We start from the raw sequence: 18,658 nt of genomic DNA on the forward strand, positions 1-18,658 counted from the left end.
CCCAGACAACTATATTATTCATGTACTTGTGATTGGACTGAGAAGAGCGCCGTCACACTTTGCACATTTTCCAGATCGAGTGGTGCCTCGGTGCTTTGACAGTTGTCTTGACACCCTTTTCTACTCCCGCATATGCATGTAAGGTGATGACAGTGCATCGATCATCGAGCAACTACCAAACGTTGTCACCGAAGTTTGAAGAAGTGACGGTCTTAGCATGATGCATGTATTGTATTTCTACAGTAGGTAGTCGATAGTAGAGCAATATGTATGTTATAATGAGATTGTCGCATCAGTAGCGATATGGGTGATTGTACGGCCAGCGTTTCCCTTTTTGTGACCAACTGCTCAGCACTCATATGTCGCAGAAGTGTTGTATAAGCTGGTAGCTTCGAAGTTGTTTGGCGTGAGCGTTTGATATTGTTTGGAACGGTGGTTTGACCTTGGTGGCGTCGTGCTGGCAGCGTTGTTCGTTATCTGTAGTAAATAGGCAACGTAGAACATGATCGCGTGTGGGTGATCGTAAGCGAGTGCGGATAGGATTGAACCGGCGGTACGGATCGAAGAGTGGAGGTGGGAGACTGGCGGCTTCGAGCAGACTGGAATGACTCCGAGACGACTGGTATACACCTAGACACTGCGGGAAAAACGTCCGTCTTTTTTAGGACAGTACGCCCTACGGTCTTCGTTTTCTTCTGAAAGCAAATCCTCGCCAGGAAAGCCATCAAGCCCATCTTCTAGCATTCGAAATGTGTCTGTATATGTCTGTGATGGAACTGACTCTGGAGGTACGAGAAGGGATGCAACGTTCATCTTGATAGACTTCGGATAAGGGTCTTTGACAAACCAGCCCTCGTCTCGCGCGACGTCGTCTTTCTTCATATGATGCATGACCGGATCCGAAAACCTCTCAGCCAAGATGTTGCGTAACACACGTTCAAGTTGCTCGTCTGTGGGTGCTTGTATGGGGGGCCTCTGCTCAAGTAGTAGGATGCGCTCAACTCGGTTCTGCGCATAAATTCTTGACTAGAATAATCAGTAAGACTGGACTGACAACAAAGCACAAGAAGTGTACTTACTACCAAGCCGCAATCTGGTCGAATGATTGATTGATTTTCTGGAGTTGGTAGGTGAAGGACATGTTGCGATGGGCCCAGGGAAGACATGAAAGTAAGAGCTAGATTAAATGCAAGTCAGGAAGTCAAACTTGCAACATGACAGTGGCTTATTCTGGAAGGTCTACAAAGGCAAGGAGGCGTGGCGCATGCGAACCGGGAGAGATGATATATACAAGGCTTGAATAGAGGCGTTTCGAGTCGCAGATGAGCTCTACCTCTCTATTCGATTAGGCGGGCGAGGCGCGGCAGGTGCATCCGATGGCGGCATGATTTGGCTGCCAGTTGGCTGGACGGGATCGACAAAGTTGGCAACACATATACATAGCCATGACCAATAGTGAGTGGCTTTGGTTTGCTGGGCATGCAGATAAGTTGCTGCCGACCAGCTTGACAGCAGCTCGTGGTCAACACCCGACGGGAGCAAATATGGAGACGCGGCAGCGGGTTCCTTTCCCAACGGTACCATGTACATGCCATGCAGATTAAGAGGGTGACGGTGCGGTCCCGTCGATTCGGTTATTGACCAGAGTTTGGACAAAGCACTCGCTTCCCGTTTCCTTGCCCCGTTCCTTGCCCTGTTCCGCAATGGTGTGAAGGAATTAGAGATGCGTCGAGGTTCTTGATGGCCATGTCCTCGGAAGTCACCGTTACGCGTCCCGAGGTCTGGCCCATGTCCAGCGCTAGCCCCAAAACACTAGCTAGTAGTTATCGGAAACAAACATCCCATTGCCCATCCACGCCGCCGTCATCGGTAGCCATGCTGCAAGCGAAGCAGTCAGCTCCAAACACCTGTTCTCAAATGTCTCAAGGGCAGGACTGCCGACTCATACATCAGTGACCAAGAGTCAGTACCTGGCAGCTCCCCTCACGGCCCCATCACCCTGCCGCATGTCGCGCAGCGTGGGCAATCGCCGATCGCCGATCAACCTACGAAGCTTGGTGCTGTGTCCAAGGCCGCATTATTGCTTTTATACCTTGCCTAAGCTGGCTATCGCTGAGATGATATATTGCAATCCAACAGCACCGCTGAAACCACCTCTGGCTGTGATTACACAATCTTCTGCCATTCCAAACACGTGCCTCACCGCCGGAAATCCTGTCCGGGTCTGTACAGCCATTAAGAGCGGCATGCTGCAGCCACGTCCATTGGTTGCCTGTTCCTAGCACCGAAAACTTCGGCTGTGGAACAGTCCGTTTTGGCGGCTTACTTGTGTCTGAGATCTGCACCAGCATTTGACCTGCTTCATCGCCGATTCATGTCATCCCACTTGCGTATCCCTGGAACCTTTGGAAGCACCGCTCGTCAAATTCACGCAAGCCCCCACCAATCTCAGGAGGCTTGCTCTATTCTCACAATGGGAATCCTCTGGACCATCATGCCACTTATGCCACGTCAGTTAGGCCTGATATTACACAGTACATGTGTTCTTGGCGACGTACTGCAGCTGTCGAGTCAGAACAAAAAGACAACGACTACATGCCGAAGTTGCTACCCGATATCACCGCGACATGTTCCCGATCCTTGCCTTCACCGAAAACAGCTCGGCTGTATCACATCATCCCTAAACATCCCTAAATCAACTTCAACGTCGATTGGTCGAACTGACACGAGGAAGGAAAGCCTCCCAGGGTCCCCTAACTGGACCCACCAGATTCACCTCGCTCTCTCCGCAATCCGAGCATATCACGCGTCTGGGTCGAACACGCATTCATGCGGTGCTTATCACAGCTTTGATGTTTCAACTTCTAGACATAGGCCAACATCACATAATCGCTGGAGGGGGAAGCAATTCAATCCTTCAAGTACGTTGACACATATTTCTCAGACCTGTCATTACCGCTTTTCGGTTCCGGCAGTGGCTCAATCCCCAGTCTGTGTATTTCATACCCTACAGGAAGCTAATGCAGCCTCCCGAACTTTGCTCAAAGTCACAGGCATGTCTAAGTACTGATTCAACATTACGAGCCGTTGTGTGTATACAGCTTTTCGGATGTCACCGTGTCTCTCCAACGCAAACGTCGTCAAAAGGAAACTACAACCATAGGAATATACTACTTGTCATCCCGTGGTATAAAACTTAAAGGTTGTCCATAAAGGTTAGCATACATGGCCTTCTAATCTTGATCTGTCATTGACGCAACTCGGAACTATATTCCCGGCAGGTGAGGGTATCTCCGCATGTACAGCATGGCGCTATCCACAAAGATTCTGCACCTTGAGTGGGGCCTGCAGTACTAAAAGGATTACCCCGCTAAACATGGGCATGGTGATTTGGTGCTTTCAAACGTTTTGCTCAAGCAGGCCACTGATCAGTAGAAAGCTGATATGCGAGCTACCTTTGAGGCAAAAAACAGAGCCTGCATCATCAATCCTGAGCTGTCGGAAAGAGGCACAGTCATACTCTCTGGTTATAAGTTCTATTGCGATCCGAGGAGCTCTCGTTGGCGCCAGTAATACCAAGTCGAGCCGATAAGAGCAGTTGTAACTAGTATTCCTGTTCGAGAATCCAAGCACGATGAACACACATCCATAGTACCAATGTCTTCCAGTGAAACATCAAATTGTGTTTCAACCCATTCCCCAGCCTAAAAAGATATTACTCGACCACTCACTTAAACAACTCTATCGCATCCAGAATAACATTAGGCGCCAAAAACCCAGTCCCCGAACTCCCACTCGCACAACTAATCGTAATACTATTACTACTAAGCAGCGTACCAGCCGGGAGAGCATAATCGTAAACCTCGCCGAACCCGCGATACGCCCCTCTCGTAAAGCCTCGGGAATCAATCAGCGTGGGCGCCGCAGGCGTCGCAGGGCTAAAACTATTAACCACGACAGCGGGCCTACAGCCCTGGAAAGCGAGGGTAGTACCAATGCGAAGTGTCGTAGCTCCCGTCTCCGTGCTGGAAAACTTGATAGTGAAGGGGTTCTTTCCCTGAATGATAGCCATGGGCACGCTATCTAGGGTACTAGTACCAACGGTATACGTAAGCGGATCCCAAGATTCCATGCGCGCGTCCGAAGGATGCATCCTAAGCTGTTTATCCGCGTTGCGGAACCCCTTTGGTTGGCCGTCCCAAACACCAATCTGCCAGATCGTCGTTCTCTTGTCGGTAGACGCGGCGATGTTTGCTGTGGTGGCAGCGCCGGCGGAGACAGAAACGGTGGAGGCGCCGACTTTGAATTCGCCTTGGTACAGGACTTGGGTGTACGTTCCTGGTTTCATGGCTGGGGAGGTGAATTTTCCGGAACCGTCGGCGTAGGCCCAGTATTGGGCTGCGCTGTTGTACCAGTGGACAACAGTTTGGAGACCAGAGGCAACGCCTGTTGCTGAGCCGGTCACGGTGCCGCGGGCAGAGGGGCCGACGTAGCCGGGGATGCTGAGGTCTTTGAAGAAAGTGGTGTCGAGGGAGGAGCCGCCGGATGGGACGGAGGAACCGGTGAATGTTAGTGCATATGGGCCGTGCAAGCCCTGGCGGAATGCTTCGAGCTGCACGTGATTGCTGTTCATATAGAAAGTTAGAGATGATTCTTCGGGTCTGTTGTTGGTGTTGATGTCGCGGTGGAAAGGACCACCGGAGGAGGTCTCATAGGAGTAGAAGTTCATGACAAGACAGGCATGAATCGGGGTTGTGTCGCGGTATACGCAGTGCTGTTGAATTCATTAGTTAATTTGACCAACCAGGGGAACCAGTGTTGAATGTCACGTACAACAGCATCATCGATGAAGCGTTGGCTGGAATAAAACTTGCTCCGTGTCTGGCTGCCTACAATGAAGACATCTGAGCCCTCGACTGTGGAAGTTTCTCCATTAGTCGTCGACACGACACCAAAAGGATACTCCAGAGGTAGCACAGTGTTCTTGATACGAGCAAGGAAGCGTAGTTCCCCAACGGCGGGCTCAGCGGTGGTAGATGTCGCCATGTATATATTTGCTTCTCCGGACTTTGCAACCATGTATTGCGTTAGGGTACCCGCAACACAAGTAATTTTGATATACTGGTCTACCACATCTGTAAGCTTGTATCAAAGAAAAAAAGGTTGAGACGAACTAACTTCCAACTGTTTCAAACTTAACCGTCGCACTGCCAAGCCCAGAATTAATTTGTGACCCTCCCTTGGAGTCCTGCAGCTCCTCGCCCTGGTACTTGAGCGAAATGATATCGCAGTTCGTGGAGTCTACAGTGAAGACTAGAGTGGCAGTCGAGCCTGTATCAACAACAATATTGGTACCAGTCTGTGTAACGCCAAAAGCTAGATCAACTCTTTAGCGCTTTGCACCATCCACTATCAGGTACCTGCATACCTGCCAAAGCTGGCGCGGAGAGCGTGGCCACAGCCAGCAATGTGCTCTTGAACAACATGATCGAAAGAAGCTGAACGAAAACAACTGTGAGGGGGAAATGGGAAAGGAAGCTATTCTAACGAGCGGTGTGGTTAGAAATATCACGCTGTCAAAGTACTTTATCTACCTCCGATACCGACAGAAGATCTACACAAGGGCTCTCGTGACCCTGCAGAATGAGCTCTCGGCGCCAAATGCTCCGAAGGACTTGTCCCATTCCACCTGCCATTGACCCATGGTCTCCCCAATCCGTACATTAGGACTCAGTCTGCGGCATGTGCTCAGTTCACGTCGCGGCTCCATGCGAACCGTTGTTGGAAGCGGAGGACAAGGCTCGAATCAATCCGCCTCGAACATGGCTGCCCGCCCTGTAATCATTTAGTGTGACGGACCATCATTATGGCAGGCGTGAGTTTTCCGGTAATTTGGGCTCGGCGTGGGGGGGAGGTCTAGGTCCCGAGAGTCTGGGTACATGCGTTATTAGTGGCGGAAGAAATCTTGGCCTGGGAAACAAGCATCTGGAAAGGGATATTTGTTTAGGATGCGCTGCTGGACGACTCCGCAGTTGAAAAGTTAATTTTGGTAAGCGTGACCGCAAGCTAACACTGTTCTCACATCAGAAAGAGGGGGGGGGCTATTTTGGACGACGGGAGTGGATCCGAGTGAATGTTGATGTAACATAAACTTTGGCCAGCATGTTGAGTCCGTTCTTCCACATTAGAATTTCGGGTGAGATCGGTACATAATGATGCCGCTGTAGGGCCTTCGTAGACCGAATGAAAGCTTCGACCTACACGAAGTAAGCGCCATTCGCCCGAGAGCAAAAGAAAAAGACTAGGAACAGAGATTCTAGGAAGAAGCATACCGCTCAATCCACGCCTGTAGGACACTCGTTTTTGTACAGCGGATTGACCTCCACCTGGCGACACCAAAGCGCCCAAGGCCTCGTAAGCGTAGCTGATATTGATTCCCATGCATCATGACATTCTCTGTCGCTCAGATACTTCAGGGCGCCGCCCTCACCCTTCGCATGACCCGACTTGATCTTCCCACCGGACTCCACGTCGACCTTGCCCTCGAGCGCATAGCCTGTATGTGCATTCAAAATGGTCAAAGCGGCCGTCTGTGCCTTTGCGGCCTCTTTCGTGTAGATGGCCTGGTACACCGCTTCCTCGATGCCATGCGCGACCGTTGTGAAACCATGTCCTTGTAGGAGGACGACAGCGTGATCAGGCTCCATTTTCGGTTCTGAGGACGCGCCGCCGAACTGTGTGGGCAGTGCAGAGCGTACTTTGGAGTAGATGAACCCGGTGGACGTTGCAGGCTTGAAGGCTGCTGCGAGAGAGGCGCCGAGTATGTTGTCGCGGATGAGGAGATCATGTTTCGAGTCAGAGGGATAGTGACTCGAGGCATCCCATACGGGTACATTGGTGCCTGAAATGGAGGTGTTAGCAGCAAATCATAGTAGCTCGAGTTGTGGGAAATGGTACCTAAGAAACCAGCCATGTGAATGGTGTTCTTTAGTGGTACACCACTAACACAATATGGCAGAACATCGCTAGCATGGCTGTGAACTACACTGTTGACTGCTGGAAACCTCTTGTAGATCTCGCTATGGATATGTCGCTCCAAATACCCCGGCTTCGGGTTCTTTTCGACTGCTTCGGCGCCATCGACGTTATACTCGACTAAATCATCTGGCGAGCTGACTAATGCTGGAGGCATGTTGCATGGCATCCAGAATGTTGCCGGGTTATCGGGCGATCGCACTGATATATGACCATATGCGTCGACGATGTCATTGTTGTGGAGAATATGGCAGGCTGTGACAAGGCCTTTGAAGAGATCTTCTAGGCCGACCTTTTCGCGTTTAGGGAAGTATCCGACAGACATGTTTTAGTTGGGAAAATGGTAAACCATGATGGGCGAGATTTGGGGACTTATGGTGGTGCGGTCGTTCTTGCGTCCAACGCCTGATGACGTCTGTCGCCCGCGGAGAAGTAGCCGAGATGGCGTCGGGTGTGACGCTTGCTCAGCTCCGAGCAACCTACACCACGAACTTTACGCTGCAGATGTGCATAACCTACGTGCTCAAATAAGCATATATATACTAGCAACAATCGTTTCTGAGACAGAAAGCTAGCTACACGAGTATGTATATTCATGCTCGCGGTGCGTATTATCCCACACCTTGCTACAGGCAGGACCATCCACAGGCCCTAACAGCCACTTCAATCGCAACTACGTCTTTCAAGCTTTTTGAATCGTCTAGGATATCTCAATACATAACTACATAAAGGACTAAACGGTTAGACTGATCATCACTAGAAGGACTCATAACTCAACTATTGCACCCCTCCCTCCGACTAGTCCTAAGCACGCCACGTCGTCGCCATGTGGCCCCTTAAACACTCTCCCTCTCCTCATATTTAAAGAATGGAGCTGGAGCCGGTGCGCAAACCTCCTGAATTGTTCCTCCTCTACCATGATGTAGAAACCTCCATGCATTGATGGTATCAACATGTACTCACAAGGCCCCGCCGATACTCGACTCATGGCATTCAACACCACCAGCTACGCCAAAAACGCACATCTTCCTCAAAAAAGGCTGCAACTGACAATGACGAGTCATTGCCATGAATTTACGGAGCATCGACCCATACCCATGAGACCAACATCGACTGTTACTCTATCTCACCCGGGTGACGTTCATCTGGACATCTCCAAATACCTACTTGAAACAACCTCTTATCTTGATGATTGTAACAGAACCTACAAGCCCATGTGAGCGAGAACAAAAACATTAGCATGAATGAACTATCAAAGCGCAGACCCTGATATCACAAAAGGTATCCACGCTGTCATGTCGAAATTGAGTATTCGTTCGATTGTTTATTTCGTGTTTGTGTCGCGTAGGCATTCCTGAAATCCGCATCGCAAATACTAATTCCATCTTTTGTTCTGTGCTGTGTTGTAAACTAGGCTTTCGCTCGATCCGTGTGTGGGGGGTTCTCCGGAAAGACCAGCTGTTCCAGAGGGCGCGCAAAAAAGAACTGTCTCATCCACTCTCCATCCATCGAGGGTATATACCTGGGCCCGAGCCTTGCTTGCTACCACCATCACTACTTCCCGCGATACCTGCCGCGGCTTGAGTAGTTGAAGCCCCCACCTACCGTTCCGTCAATGACCATGTTTGTCCTTACAAGATTAATTAACCAAAGACGCAGAGATGCCATGCATCATCCGAGCAACCGAATAGCGTGTCATGAGACCGAGCCATCACCATCCCACCTCCTGCTGTGTCAGACACGCCAGACCTCTCTTCATTTCACGTATTATCTCCTCTTGTTCGGATAGTCATCGCATATCCATATCGACATCCTGGTCGCCCATGCCATCGAGTAAATCGCTCTCGCCGCTCTCGCCACTCGTCTCCTCGCTATCACTGTCCTCATCCACAATCTTGCCCTCGACCTCACACTTTCGCGCAAAACAACAGCCATCCTTTTCTTCTCCACCCACTCCGATGCCAGTATACAGGCCCTTTTTGACTTCTTCGATGACCTTGTCCAGGTCAACGGTACAGCCGTTCTCGTTGTCGTAAATCATCTTCTTGGCCCGGCTGTTGGCGGCAGACCGGGTCGAGTGCACAGAGATGATTTGCGTGATGCCAATATTGGATTCAAAGCTGTGGGCGGTGGGGTAACAGGTGTCGGTTACTATGTAGACGTTGTGGGGGCCAGAGGGCGAATCAGTCATGGTCGTCGCGGGGGTGCGGGGTGGAGGCGAGACTTCGATGCTTTGCTGGATGTACGAGTCGCCGATGTTCATGTTGTTGTGGGAGCGCGGCGTGGGCGTGGGACCATCCTTCATATCGCAGCACGTGCCACAGCCGTCGCTGCTATGGTTCATTTGGTCATTGCAGGAATCAACCGCCATGGCGGCAAGCGAGATCCTCCTTCCTCTATGCCAAGTCAAGTTTGTTCGCTTTCTGGAGGGGCTAGGAAAGCAGGGCAAGATGGTCAAGAGGGTGACAATGTGTGGAATTGTAAAAGAGACAGAGAAGAGAGGGATTCTTGACTGCTCGTGCTGAAAAGATTCAAGTCCAGGAACCGCGCTCGCACAGCCTCAGCGACAATGAAGGGGCAATTCCACGATTCCGAGCACATGGAATCTGCACAAACCGATGAGGGAGGTTTAGAAAAAAAAGGCGTCGATGCGCGGCTAGACCGCATTGCTAATTTATAGTCGTCCTCCTAGCCATGTATTGCTTCCGCGGAGCGAGGGAAGCAGAAAGGTGTCAAGGTGAGAAAAAAAACAAGAAGCGAGAAGGCTCTGGCCCTCAGCTTTGTAAGTGGCTAACTTCCACAAGCAACCATGAGGCTCGCGACAACTTCCCTTGTCGCCACCGCATGATCAAGGACCAAAGCTTTGGAAAAAAGTACGCATTGTAGGGGTACTCGATTTGCAAAACCGGGAAAATAGAGAAAATATCCAATGGCAGAATGTTCCAGAAAATCCTTTTCCCTTTCCTCTCTTGAGATCAGCCCGTGTATTCGGCGCGACCAGAAGTGAGATCGACAAGGGGATACGTTGGCATGTGGCGATATGTGAGATGGTCGGCGGTCGCCGCCCAAGAGGGGACACAGCGACGGTTTGACTTGGAAGGCTTGGTGGGGGTGGGGGGAGGCCCGGGAGGAGGGGGGCAAACACTACCGGTACTACCCTTGAAATGCTTAGCACCTAAGACGGAATACGATCGGTCTAGCTATCCGTTTTGTTCCAGACAATGGCAATGGCCCTTCCATGTACCCTTAACCCACCATGCGAAGTTCTGGCCTAGCAAACACAGAGGTGCGGTCAAAAGTTCCGAGCCCCAATCGTGAGCCTCCGTCACCCCAGCTAGTGCAGTGCTCTGATTGGGGCGTATGTCCCGAGAGATCAACGTCTACGGCCTTGACCGTATGCAAGTAAGCCGGACGCTGGCGTGTACTCCGACGTCATCACCAAGTCCCTGCATTTCCGTTTTGCTGCAACCCAACTGCACATGACCCGGGATCTCAAGGAAAACGTGGTCGTATGGTGTTGGGTTTCTTGTGCCCAAGGGGGGTGTGCTACTACCCGGGCTGTGGTCCAGCAGCTCGGGCGAACATGAAAACCTGGAATGATCATCACGTGGTTTTGGCTTTCCCGGGCTGTTAGCCCACCCAGTCCACATCCACGCGAATCGAAATAGCATAACGGTCGCTAGCGCTTCTTGCATCACCTCGCATTCGGATAGATCACCGGGACATGAAGCTAGTTCAAGACGGCACCGGAGAAATCTGGAACCTCCGGCTCCTTCGAAGCGTACGGTAGAAGCTCAACAACCAGGCTCGCGGGATGTACGCCTAACTACCGATACTTCTGTGACAGTCGCTGTATCACTATCGTGAAATCTCTGCCTCGCGCTCATGCCATCTACACTTCTAGTATCCTTAAGCCCTAGTCTACTGACCAGCTATACGACTCCTCCATTCACGTTGCTAGTAACATACTCGTATATTCGTACAAGAAGCTTTGAGCAAGCACACCTAAGATACAAGCTAAGCATTTTTGCCAGTCTCCACAAATGAAGCAGCACGCTTGAGCTATCGCCACATGGCAGATATCAAAAGAAAGTTCCTAGTGCTTTCAAGCGTAGCAGTAGTACGTACCTATACCGGTATATCTCCAAAGGCAAGGGGTCTAGCGAACAAAGCACGCTCGGCTCGGCTCGCAGCAATGGACAAGGGAGCCTGGATGAGCATCCAACGCGAACGGACTTTGAGTGATGTGGTGGGATGGACGTGGTAGTACCGCTACTGTAGGTAGACCCTGAATGATCTTCAGCATGGTGCCACGTCTTACACTGACTCGTCAAAAGTGTGTGTGTGTGTGTGTATGGGGTTTCTTTTGCGCACAAATCGTCAGACTTATAGTTGACACTAAATTGTACATCGATCAATAGGGATACCCCTATTAGGGTGTTTGATAAACCTGAGTTGCTGTTGTTGACTTGTGTCTGATGATTGTACGGCCTAGCTTTACATGAGTACCTTGATGTCTATCAAGTGTCTTTGTCATGGTACCATGTCCCCATTCCGCAGTACAAATGTTATGCTCACATCCAGTACACACATAGATGAACTCTACGCGTACACGAATCACTCACAAACACATATCAACGTCTCGGATTTTCGCACATCGTATTATGTATAATCGTACAAAACACATGCAGACGAAACACATCTCTACCACGTGCCGTTAATATGTGTATATGAGACCAGACCCAGCGCCACTAGCTCCATAACGTTGCTAAGTATGCCCCGTCCCTACGATACATAGGAAAAATATGAAGAAAAGAACACAATGAAAGTGTCTTCAGAAGTAGAGGAACAATCAACTCTGCGCACTACTTGGTGGCAGAGTTTGCCTCGCTAGCAGGTTGAGCTTCCTCTCGGCGTTTCTCAACGCTCTGTTCCTTCTGTTGGTCTTCGTCAGCCTCAACAGTAGGCGGAACGTCACTAGCCCCAGGAGTCTTGGCCTTGTCCCGAGTCTCCGGGTTCCGGCCTTCTACATCGGGGTGAGGTGGCGCGACACCGTACTCCTCCGTGTCGCCATGGGCTTCAACGAGACCCTCGTAGATCTCGTTGCCTTTGCCATCGACGACCCGGGTGCGAGTCTCGTAGCGCGTCTTGAAGCTGACCTTACCGGCAAGCGCAGCCACTTCCTCGTCGTCAAGAACACGGCCGTTTTCGTCGCGGTACTCAATGCGCTCCTCTTTCTTTACAACGGGATAGTCCTTCAAGGCTTCCTGAGCGGCTGCAGATACAAGAGGCTTCTCAGACGTGACATTCTCCTCTTTTGCTTCCTTTGGTTGCTCCTTTGGCTGCTTGGGCTGAACCTCGGGAACAACCTCCGGCGCAGCAGGTGCTGGGACCACTGGAGGCGCTGATGCAGGCGCTGCGATAGAAGGCACGGGCTCAGTAGTCATGGTGTTATACGCTTCGTACTATGGTATGTTAGCATTGAACCTCACAGGATACAAGAGAACTTACGGATTCAAGAAAGTTGTTGCAGTCCCAGTCCCAAGAGCTGAAGAGCTTGGCACTGTTGCAAGCATCTTTGGTCCATGCATTACCATAGGCAAGTGGAGAGTAGACAGTGAAAACAGCGATAGCGATAGCCAAGAAACCGACAGCTGCTGCTTGGCCGATGGCGGGGTATTTTCGCAGACCAAAGACGCTGAATCGGTAGCTCACAAAGTCAAACATCTGGCAAAGAGCGAGGATGGCGAAGTAAAGAGCGGGCAGGTAATGATGCAAGAACAGCTGGCGCGCCATCAGGAAGAATGGGAAGTAGTGAAATGCCCATCCTAGGATAGTCATACCAACCTCGTAGTCGAACCGCTTGAAAGTGACGTTGTTGTAATCGCGGCAACCGCGCTGCCATCGGAGAATAGCAATACCCTTGATAACGACGTAAAGGCCGATGAGCGCTGTAGTTGTCCACCAGATGAAAACATTGCCAATGAGATAAATCTGACGGTTGTGTTTGCCCCAGAAGTTGATGCCTCGGTGGAGGATAGGCCAGGAGGGAGGGCGGGAGTCCCAGGCGTGCGATTCGGTAAGACCAGCGTTGGTCTTCCACATGACCTTTTGCAGCTCCCAAAACTTTCCAAAAAAGCCTGGGTTGCGGTAGTTGACCTTTTCCACCTCGCCGTCGATCATCAAAGGGTGTACGTTGCCTTCAATATACCAGATGCTGTTTGGCAATGTGCCCTGCTTGGCACATGTAACCTCCTGCTGCTCAAATCCCCAATCAGGAAGTTTAACCTTGTGCGAGAAAAGTGCGCATCCAGTCATGATATGAATGAGCCTGAACTTGGACTCAATGGTACGAACACGCTTCTTGGCGACAGCCCCATCGGACTTGGCCTTGACAATTTCGATTTTGAACAAGTCATTTGCATCACCCTCAAATCCCTCGTAACCATATGCGGAGACCTCGTTCTGCCACTCAGCCTCGGTGACAGGTGCGCGAACATCGTGGGAGTGGAGACGTCGGTCGGTGGTAATGTGGTAGAGCCGGATAATGCCGCCGTCCTCGATATAAGTGGGGCCAATGTTATCCCAAGCTTTAGGGCTGGTCAGATTCGGTCCGTTGTAGTCCTCTGGCATGACTGGCAGTGTGGAATTTTCCAAGATCCAGATGTTGTTCTCGTCCTTGTGGGGGTAGAGGGTGATTTGTTGCTGCTTGCTGCCGGTCGGGTACATGTGGCTGTGGGAATGGAGGTATCCGCCTTGAGTGTTCCAGTGACGCAGAGAGACGCGACTTCCATACGCGACATCGGCTGGCACAGACTGCATGCCCTTGGAGTTCAGTGTTGCCTGGAACTCGGAAGACATGAAGCCATCACCCTCGCCAGGGTTGACGAGGCAGATGAAGTGAATTCCAAACATAGCCATGTAGAAGGATACGGGAATGACAATCAGGCAGAACACGCGGGCGAAGAAATGCTTGAACCACAAACGTGGGGTCACGTTCCTGGTGTCTCCGAGTAGAACCCAAAGTTGCACGAGCGTCAAGCTGCCAACCCATGCGATTGTGAATAGGCCAACCCACTTAACACTGACAGTCGCGCCGAGTCCGACACCAGTGGCAGCCAGCCAGAACCACCATGACGGCTTGAATGCCTTTGCGGGTCCTTGTTCGTGTTGGTTCATGAAGCATGTCCATGCGAGCGCGGTGAGGGCCGTGAAGATAATAAGGGGCGAATCGAGGAGAATGAGACGGGATTGGGTAACGAGCGCATTGTCTAATGTAGTCAGTAGAAGTTGTCATGTTTGCCAGATTCGTCCTTACCGAAGATGACAAGCCCCGCGCCCAATGCCGCGGTCGTCGTACGGCAACCCGCCGCCTTGAGCGTAAGGAACATGGTCGGAATGGTGAGAACACCACAGATGGCGGGCAACAAGCGCATCGTGACATAGGGGACTTTGGGCTCGAGGTAGTCCTTGCCGATATCCTTGAAGTCAAAGTTTCCATCGAACCCGCCCAACCAACCAGCCAGTGTAATGAGGAGCTTCGCAAGCGGGGGGTGGACATCCATGAAGAACCTGCCCTTGATGTATTTGGACGCAAAACCACCGAAGCTGAGAATTTCGTGTCAGCCCTTTTCCATTGGGCAAATGCGCTAGAATCACTCCACTTACTGGACTTCGTCGAATACAACACTGGTCGGCTGTTGAATCCTGAAAAGCCGCACAGCGGTAGCTACAACGGTCAACATGGCCAGCAATGACCAATCCGAGCTTGGGAGATTGAGGATGTCATGATCCTGCACTCCCTCGGAGGTGTAGCCTTGAACCTTCTGTTGTGACTTTTGCTGCTTCCGGCCATTTGGTGCTGGGGAGCGTGATTTTGATCTGCCTGAGCGACGAGACGACGTCTTCTCGCCCAGGTAGGTGTTGGGTGACGCTACGCTCGCCATGATGGCGGTTACGGAGGATGCGTGGTTCGACCAGCCGGTGGGCGGAGACGGACCAGAAGTTGGAAGCGTTAGGAAAAACTAAATTGGTAGTTCACAGGCAATCGCACTCGCGGCCTTGCAATGGAGAACAAGAGAGATTAATGAAAGTACGAAGAAGGTGTCATGGAGATGAGGGGACAGGTGGGCGCAATTGTAGTCGTGATGGTTTAAGCCAGGGGGGTGTTCCGTACCAATTGACCCTTGTTGCAAGCTGTTCCTTACTACGGGGCCTTGCCGAACTGGGAACGAGAAGGCTCAAAATAGGTCGAGGTACGAGGCACGAATGCAGCTCGACTTCACCCAATCCGGACCTGGAGTCTGGGTTAGGTCTGACGAGGATAGGAAATCGCCTTTGCCATTGATGACCGGGCTGACACACCGACAGCCGTCTGGCATGTGTATTCCGCCGAGTGCTTCAGGACTGCAAGTGTGGCTGAACTGTGGCAAAGCCGTGGCTAGCCCGGCGCGGAATTACTGAACCCCCCCCCGGTCTAACTTTCTGGAACTTTGCGACGCTCCCGCATCACCAACTTACCTAGTTAGTTGCTGCTACCCGAACTCCGCAGTTTCTCTACGCGCCATACGCGCAACTTGCTGGTACGTATCGCGTCACGGAATTTCACTTCTCGCGAACGGTACTACTGCGTCGCGTAACTGCCCAGCCTGCTATTGCCTCCACCTCGACTGCAACTCGCAAACAGCTCATCACGACGCAACACATACCACCCGCCATGGCCAACCCTAACGGAGACGGTGCTGCTTCGGGTATCGTAGAACTTGACGTGAAACCGCCTGCGGATATCGTCATCCCCCCGCTCAATGTTCGCGAAGCCGTAGCCAAGACGGCCGAGTTCATCGCTCGCCGTGGTGAACAACACCTCGTAGCCATGAAACAGCGAATCGAAGCCGACACTGCGAACAAGCTCAAGTTCGCCTTTGTTGGTGACGATGATCCGTACAATCCTTACTTTCTGTGGTATCTTCAGCAACTAAGGGAAGGCCATGGACGATCCGCCCACCAGAACGCTGGCCGCGTCGTCGACAATAAGCCCAAAGGTCCCCCAGAGCCGCCCAAATTCCGATTCTCCGCGCGTATGCCCAACATTAGTGCTAAGGATCTGGAAGTGCTTAAGCTTACGGCCATGTATACGGCGCGAGTGGGTGAGAACTGGTTGAAGGAGCTGCGAAACCGCGAGTCCGGAAACTATCAGTTTGAGTTTCTCCGACCAAACCACAGCTTCTTTCAGTACTTCCGATCGCTCGTTGAACAATACAAGATCCTACTTGAGGAAGAAGCCACTGTCAACGCACGTATGGAGGAGCTGCAGCACAACATCAAGAACCGATTCCATATTCTAGATCGCGCAAAGGGGCGCGCCGAGTACGTCAAGTACGTAACCGCACAGAAGGAGAAGGAAGAAAAGAAGGTTGAAGCCGAGAAGCAGGAGTATGCGACCATCGACTGGCACGACTTCAGCGTCATTGCGACTGTGCTCTTTGATGAGGCTGACGATGAAGCGCAACTTCCTCCCCCTGCGCAGCTAAACGATTTGCAATCCCAGTCCCTAGAGCAGAAAGCCGCCATTTCGCTGTCGACGAGGCGTCTCGAGGAAGCCATGCCCGACGATGTCCCCTACTACAACGCCACTCAACAGCATGTGCCGCCCCCGATGGCGCCCAACTATGCCCCGATGGCGCCGCCCGTTCAGCCGGCGTATGGCATGCCATCCTACGCGCCTCCCCCCATGCCCGACTACCGCACGCCCACGCAGATATCGCGCGAGGAAGAACAGGCTCGTCTGGCGCGAGACCGTCAAGCAGAGAGCGAGCAGCGTGCACGCGCCCAAGCCGCTGCCCGAGGAGCGCCTGGTCGCATTGTTACAGACTATGTTCCCCGAGCTGCCGCAAAGAAGGCAAACAGTTTAATGGCCGTGTGCCCTAACTGCAAGCAGCAAATACCTTCCAACGAGATGGATGAGCACATCCGCAGTAAGTCCTTCCCCTGTGCCCGTTCAAGAGCAGTGTATGCTAACTCAGTATCTCAGTCGAATTACTTGATCCGCGCTGGAAGGAACAGCGTGAGAAGTCCGAAGCTCGGTACGCGACCACGATCAACACGGCCGACGTTGCGAACAACCTTAAGCGCTTTGCCAGCCAACGTGAGGATATTTACGACGGCGCTACTGGGTTGCCGATATCTGCGGAGGAAGAAGCTCGCAGGAAGAAGGCAGCATTGTCGTACAGCGGGCAGCCAGATCCTGCCAAGGACGCTGCTCGTATGTCGCAGATGCAGAGCGTTACTATCCAGGAGCAGGTTCGCATGATCCGGGAAAAGCACGGTCAGTGAAGCTGACTTAACCAAAAGTAAGTTTTGCTTTTATTTTCAAATTCACGGCGATTGTACAGCGTTGTCTTGTTTGCAATATTCTCTGGTTTCTACGTTGAAGTTTTTGTGCTACAAAATAAAGCCGACAAAAGATGAGCTTTTGCGAGCTCAAAAGGTTCTACAAAGACGTGAACACTTAACACAGTATCAGCTGACCGGTTAGCATCGGGAGGCGGCGCGCGTCTGGACCTGTTTTATTTGCATTGGGAGGCGTTTTGGGGGCTTTTCAGACGTGTATACCCACTGCTGGTACCACAGAAGCTGGGGAGAAGGATGAGGTCATACGGCGACCATGACGGAAACCTTTCTGTACAACAATTCAGAGTCAAATCATAATTGGCTCGAGAAGCATGAAACCATGCCTATGTAAATGCACTATTTGAATTTGCCATACATTTCACATTACGTTCTGTACCCAGGTGTGGGGTAGGCCAGCCCCGGCGATCTCTATGACAGCTCGGACTTTTGGAGCTTGCCTCCGACGAGTCCAAACGCCTATGACCTAACCAGCCGCTTTTATTTGCAGGCGCAACATTCACACACTGCACTCGACACTGCACAATATGTCATTAGCACAAGCAACAAAAGGCGACATGCCCTATCAAGTCAGGTCGCTTGTACGTATTACTTTTCATCAACTAAACATATTGCCGGGTCGGATGCACCGCACACGACCTGGATAAGCCGCCACCCTATTGCGATCGGATGTTCGCATGTAGTGCGCAAGGCCATGAAATGTTGGCCTGCTTCAAGGAATTCATAGGTTGACCATTCTTCCAGTACCGCTCCCTTCTGCGCCAGAGTAACCAGTTCGCCGCTTACAATTTTCGCGAATACGCCAAACGGAGAACGCGCGACGCTTTCCGGGACAGCAAGAGCATAAACGACGAGAGGCAGGTACAGGAGATGGTACAAAAAGGGCTGAGCGAGCTGCAGATGTTGAAGGTATGTGAATTCCGGGGGGTACGTTGGAGCCGGGCATGGCTGAGTGAGGGTCGATGGAAGTGCCGGGAAAGGACCAGAAGAAAAGAAAATGAGATCGGTCTGGTTTGCAGAGAGGAGAGGATAGCAAAGCGAGTCGCTGAGAACGTTGGAACAAGTAACTAACGCGGCTCACAGAGGCAAACCGTCATAAGTCAGTTCTACCAAATCGACCGATTAGTCGTCGAAGGTGGGAAGGGAGGCAAGCAGAAGGGCGACCACAACGACATTGTCAGAGTAAAGGATCAGGGCTGGGATTGAGAATAGCACA

General features: G+C 51.6%; 7 protein-coding genes across 7 annotated transcripts; 2 read left to right on the forward strand and 5 right to left on the reverse strand.

The window, feature by feature from the left end:
- Positions 1-630: 630 nt before the first annotated feature.
- On the reverse strand, positions 631-1,166 carry PtrM4_040540 (uncharacterized protein; the record flags this gene model as incomplete). Its single annotated transcript, XM_001937610.2, has 2 exons — positions 631-1,026; positions 1,080-1,166. 2 exons carry the CDS (start codon positions 1,164-1,166, stop codon positions 631-633), a joined length of 483 nt encoding a protein of 160 aa, XP_001937645.2.
- Positions 1,167-3,727: 2,561 nt separating this feature from the next.
- On the reverse strand, positions 3,728-5,486 carry PtrM4_040550 (RhgB-N multi-domain protein; the record flags this gene model as incomplete). The annotated part of the gene is made up of 4 exons (XM_001937609.2): positions 3,728-4,774; positions 4,834-5,126; positions 5,179-5,376; positions 5,429-5,486. The coding sequence occupies 4 exons, from the start codon at positions 5,484-5,486 to the stop codon at positions 3,728-3,730; spliced, it is 1,596 nt and encodes a 531-aa protein (XP_001937644.1).
- An 849-nt stretch (positions 5,487-6,335) lies between these two features.
- PtrM4_040560 (class II aldolase) lies at positions 6,336-7,360 on the reverse strand (the record flags this gene model as incomplete). Its single annotated transcript, XM_066104379.1, has 2 exons — positions 6,336-6,901; positions 6,958-7,360. The coding sequence occupies 2 exons, from the start codon at positions 7,358-7,360 to the stop codon at positions 6,336-6,338; spliced, it is 969 nt and encodes a 322-aa protein (XP_065958943.1).
- Positions 7,361-8,824: 1,464 nt separating this feature from the next.
- On the reverse strand, positions 8,825-9,406 carry PtrM4_040570 (uncharacterized protein; the record flags this gene model as incomplete). The annotated part of the gene is made up of 1 exon (XM_001937607.2): positions 8,825-9,406. The coding sequence occupies one exon, from the start codon at positions 9,404-9,406 to the stop codon at positions 8,825-8,827; it is 582 nt and encodes a 193-aa protein (XP_001937642.1).
- A 2,494-nt stretch (positions 9,407-11,900) lies between these two features.
- PtrM4_040580 (PMT1, Dolichyl-phosphate-mannose--protein O-mannosyl transferase) lies at positions 11,901-14,981 on the reverse strand (the record flags this gene model as incomplete). Its single annotated transcript, XM_001937606.2, has 4 exons — positions 11,901-12,500; positions 12,547-14,306; positions 14,354-14,643; positions 14,704-14,981. 4 exons carry the CDS (start codon positions 14,979-14,981, stop codon positions 11,901-11,903), a joined length of 2,928 nt encoding a protein of 975 aa, XP_001937641.1.
- A 770-nt stretch (positions 14,982-15,751) lies between these two features.
- On the forward strand, positions 15,752-17,367 carry PtrM4_040590 (splicing factor 3a; the record flags this gene model as incomplete). The annotated part of the gene is made up of 2 exons (XM_001937605.1): positions 15,752-17,009; positions 17,066-17,367. The coding sequence occupies 2 exons, from the start codon at positions 15,752-15,754 to the stop codon at positions 17,365-17,367; spliced, it is 1,560 nt and encodes a 519-aa protein (XP_001937640.1).
- Positions 17,368-17,969: 602 nt separating this feature from the next.
- On the forward strand, positions 17,970-18,648 carry PtrM4_040600 (Complex1-LYR-1 multi-domain protein; the record flags this gene model as incomplete). Its single annotated transcript, XM_001937604.2, has 3 exons — positions 17,970-18,023; positions 18,187-18,351; positions 18,526-18,648. 3 exons carry the CDS (start codon positions 17,970-17,972, stop codon positions 18,646-18,648), a joined length of 342 nt encoding a protein of 113 aa, XP_001937639.1.
- Positions 18,649-18,658: the final 10 nt, after the last annotated feature.

Source organism: Pyrenophora tritici-repentis, chromosome 10, assembly GCF_003171515.1.
Source record: "Pyrenophora tritici-repentis strain M4 chromosome 10, whole genome shotgun sequence".
NCBI classification, from domain to species: Eukaryota; Fungi; Ascomycota; class Dothideomycetes; order Pleosporales; family Pleosporaceae; genus Pyrenophora; species Pyrenophora tritici-repentis.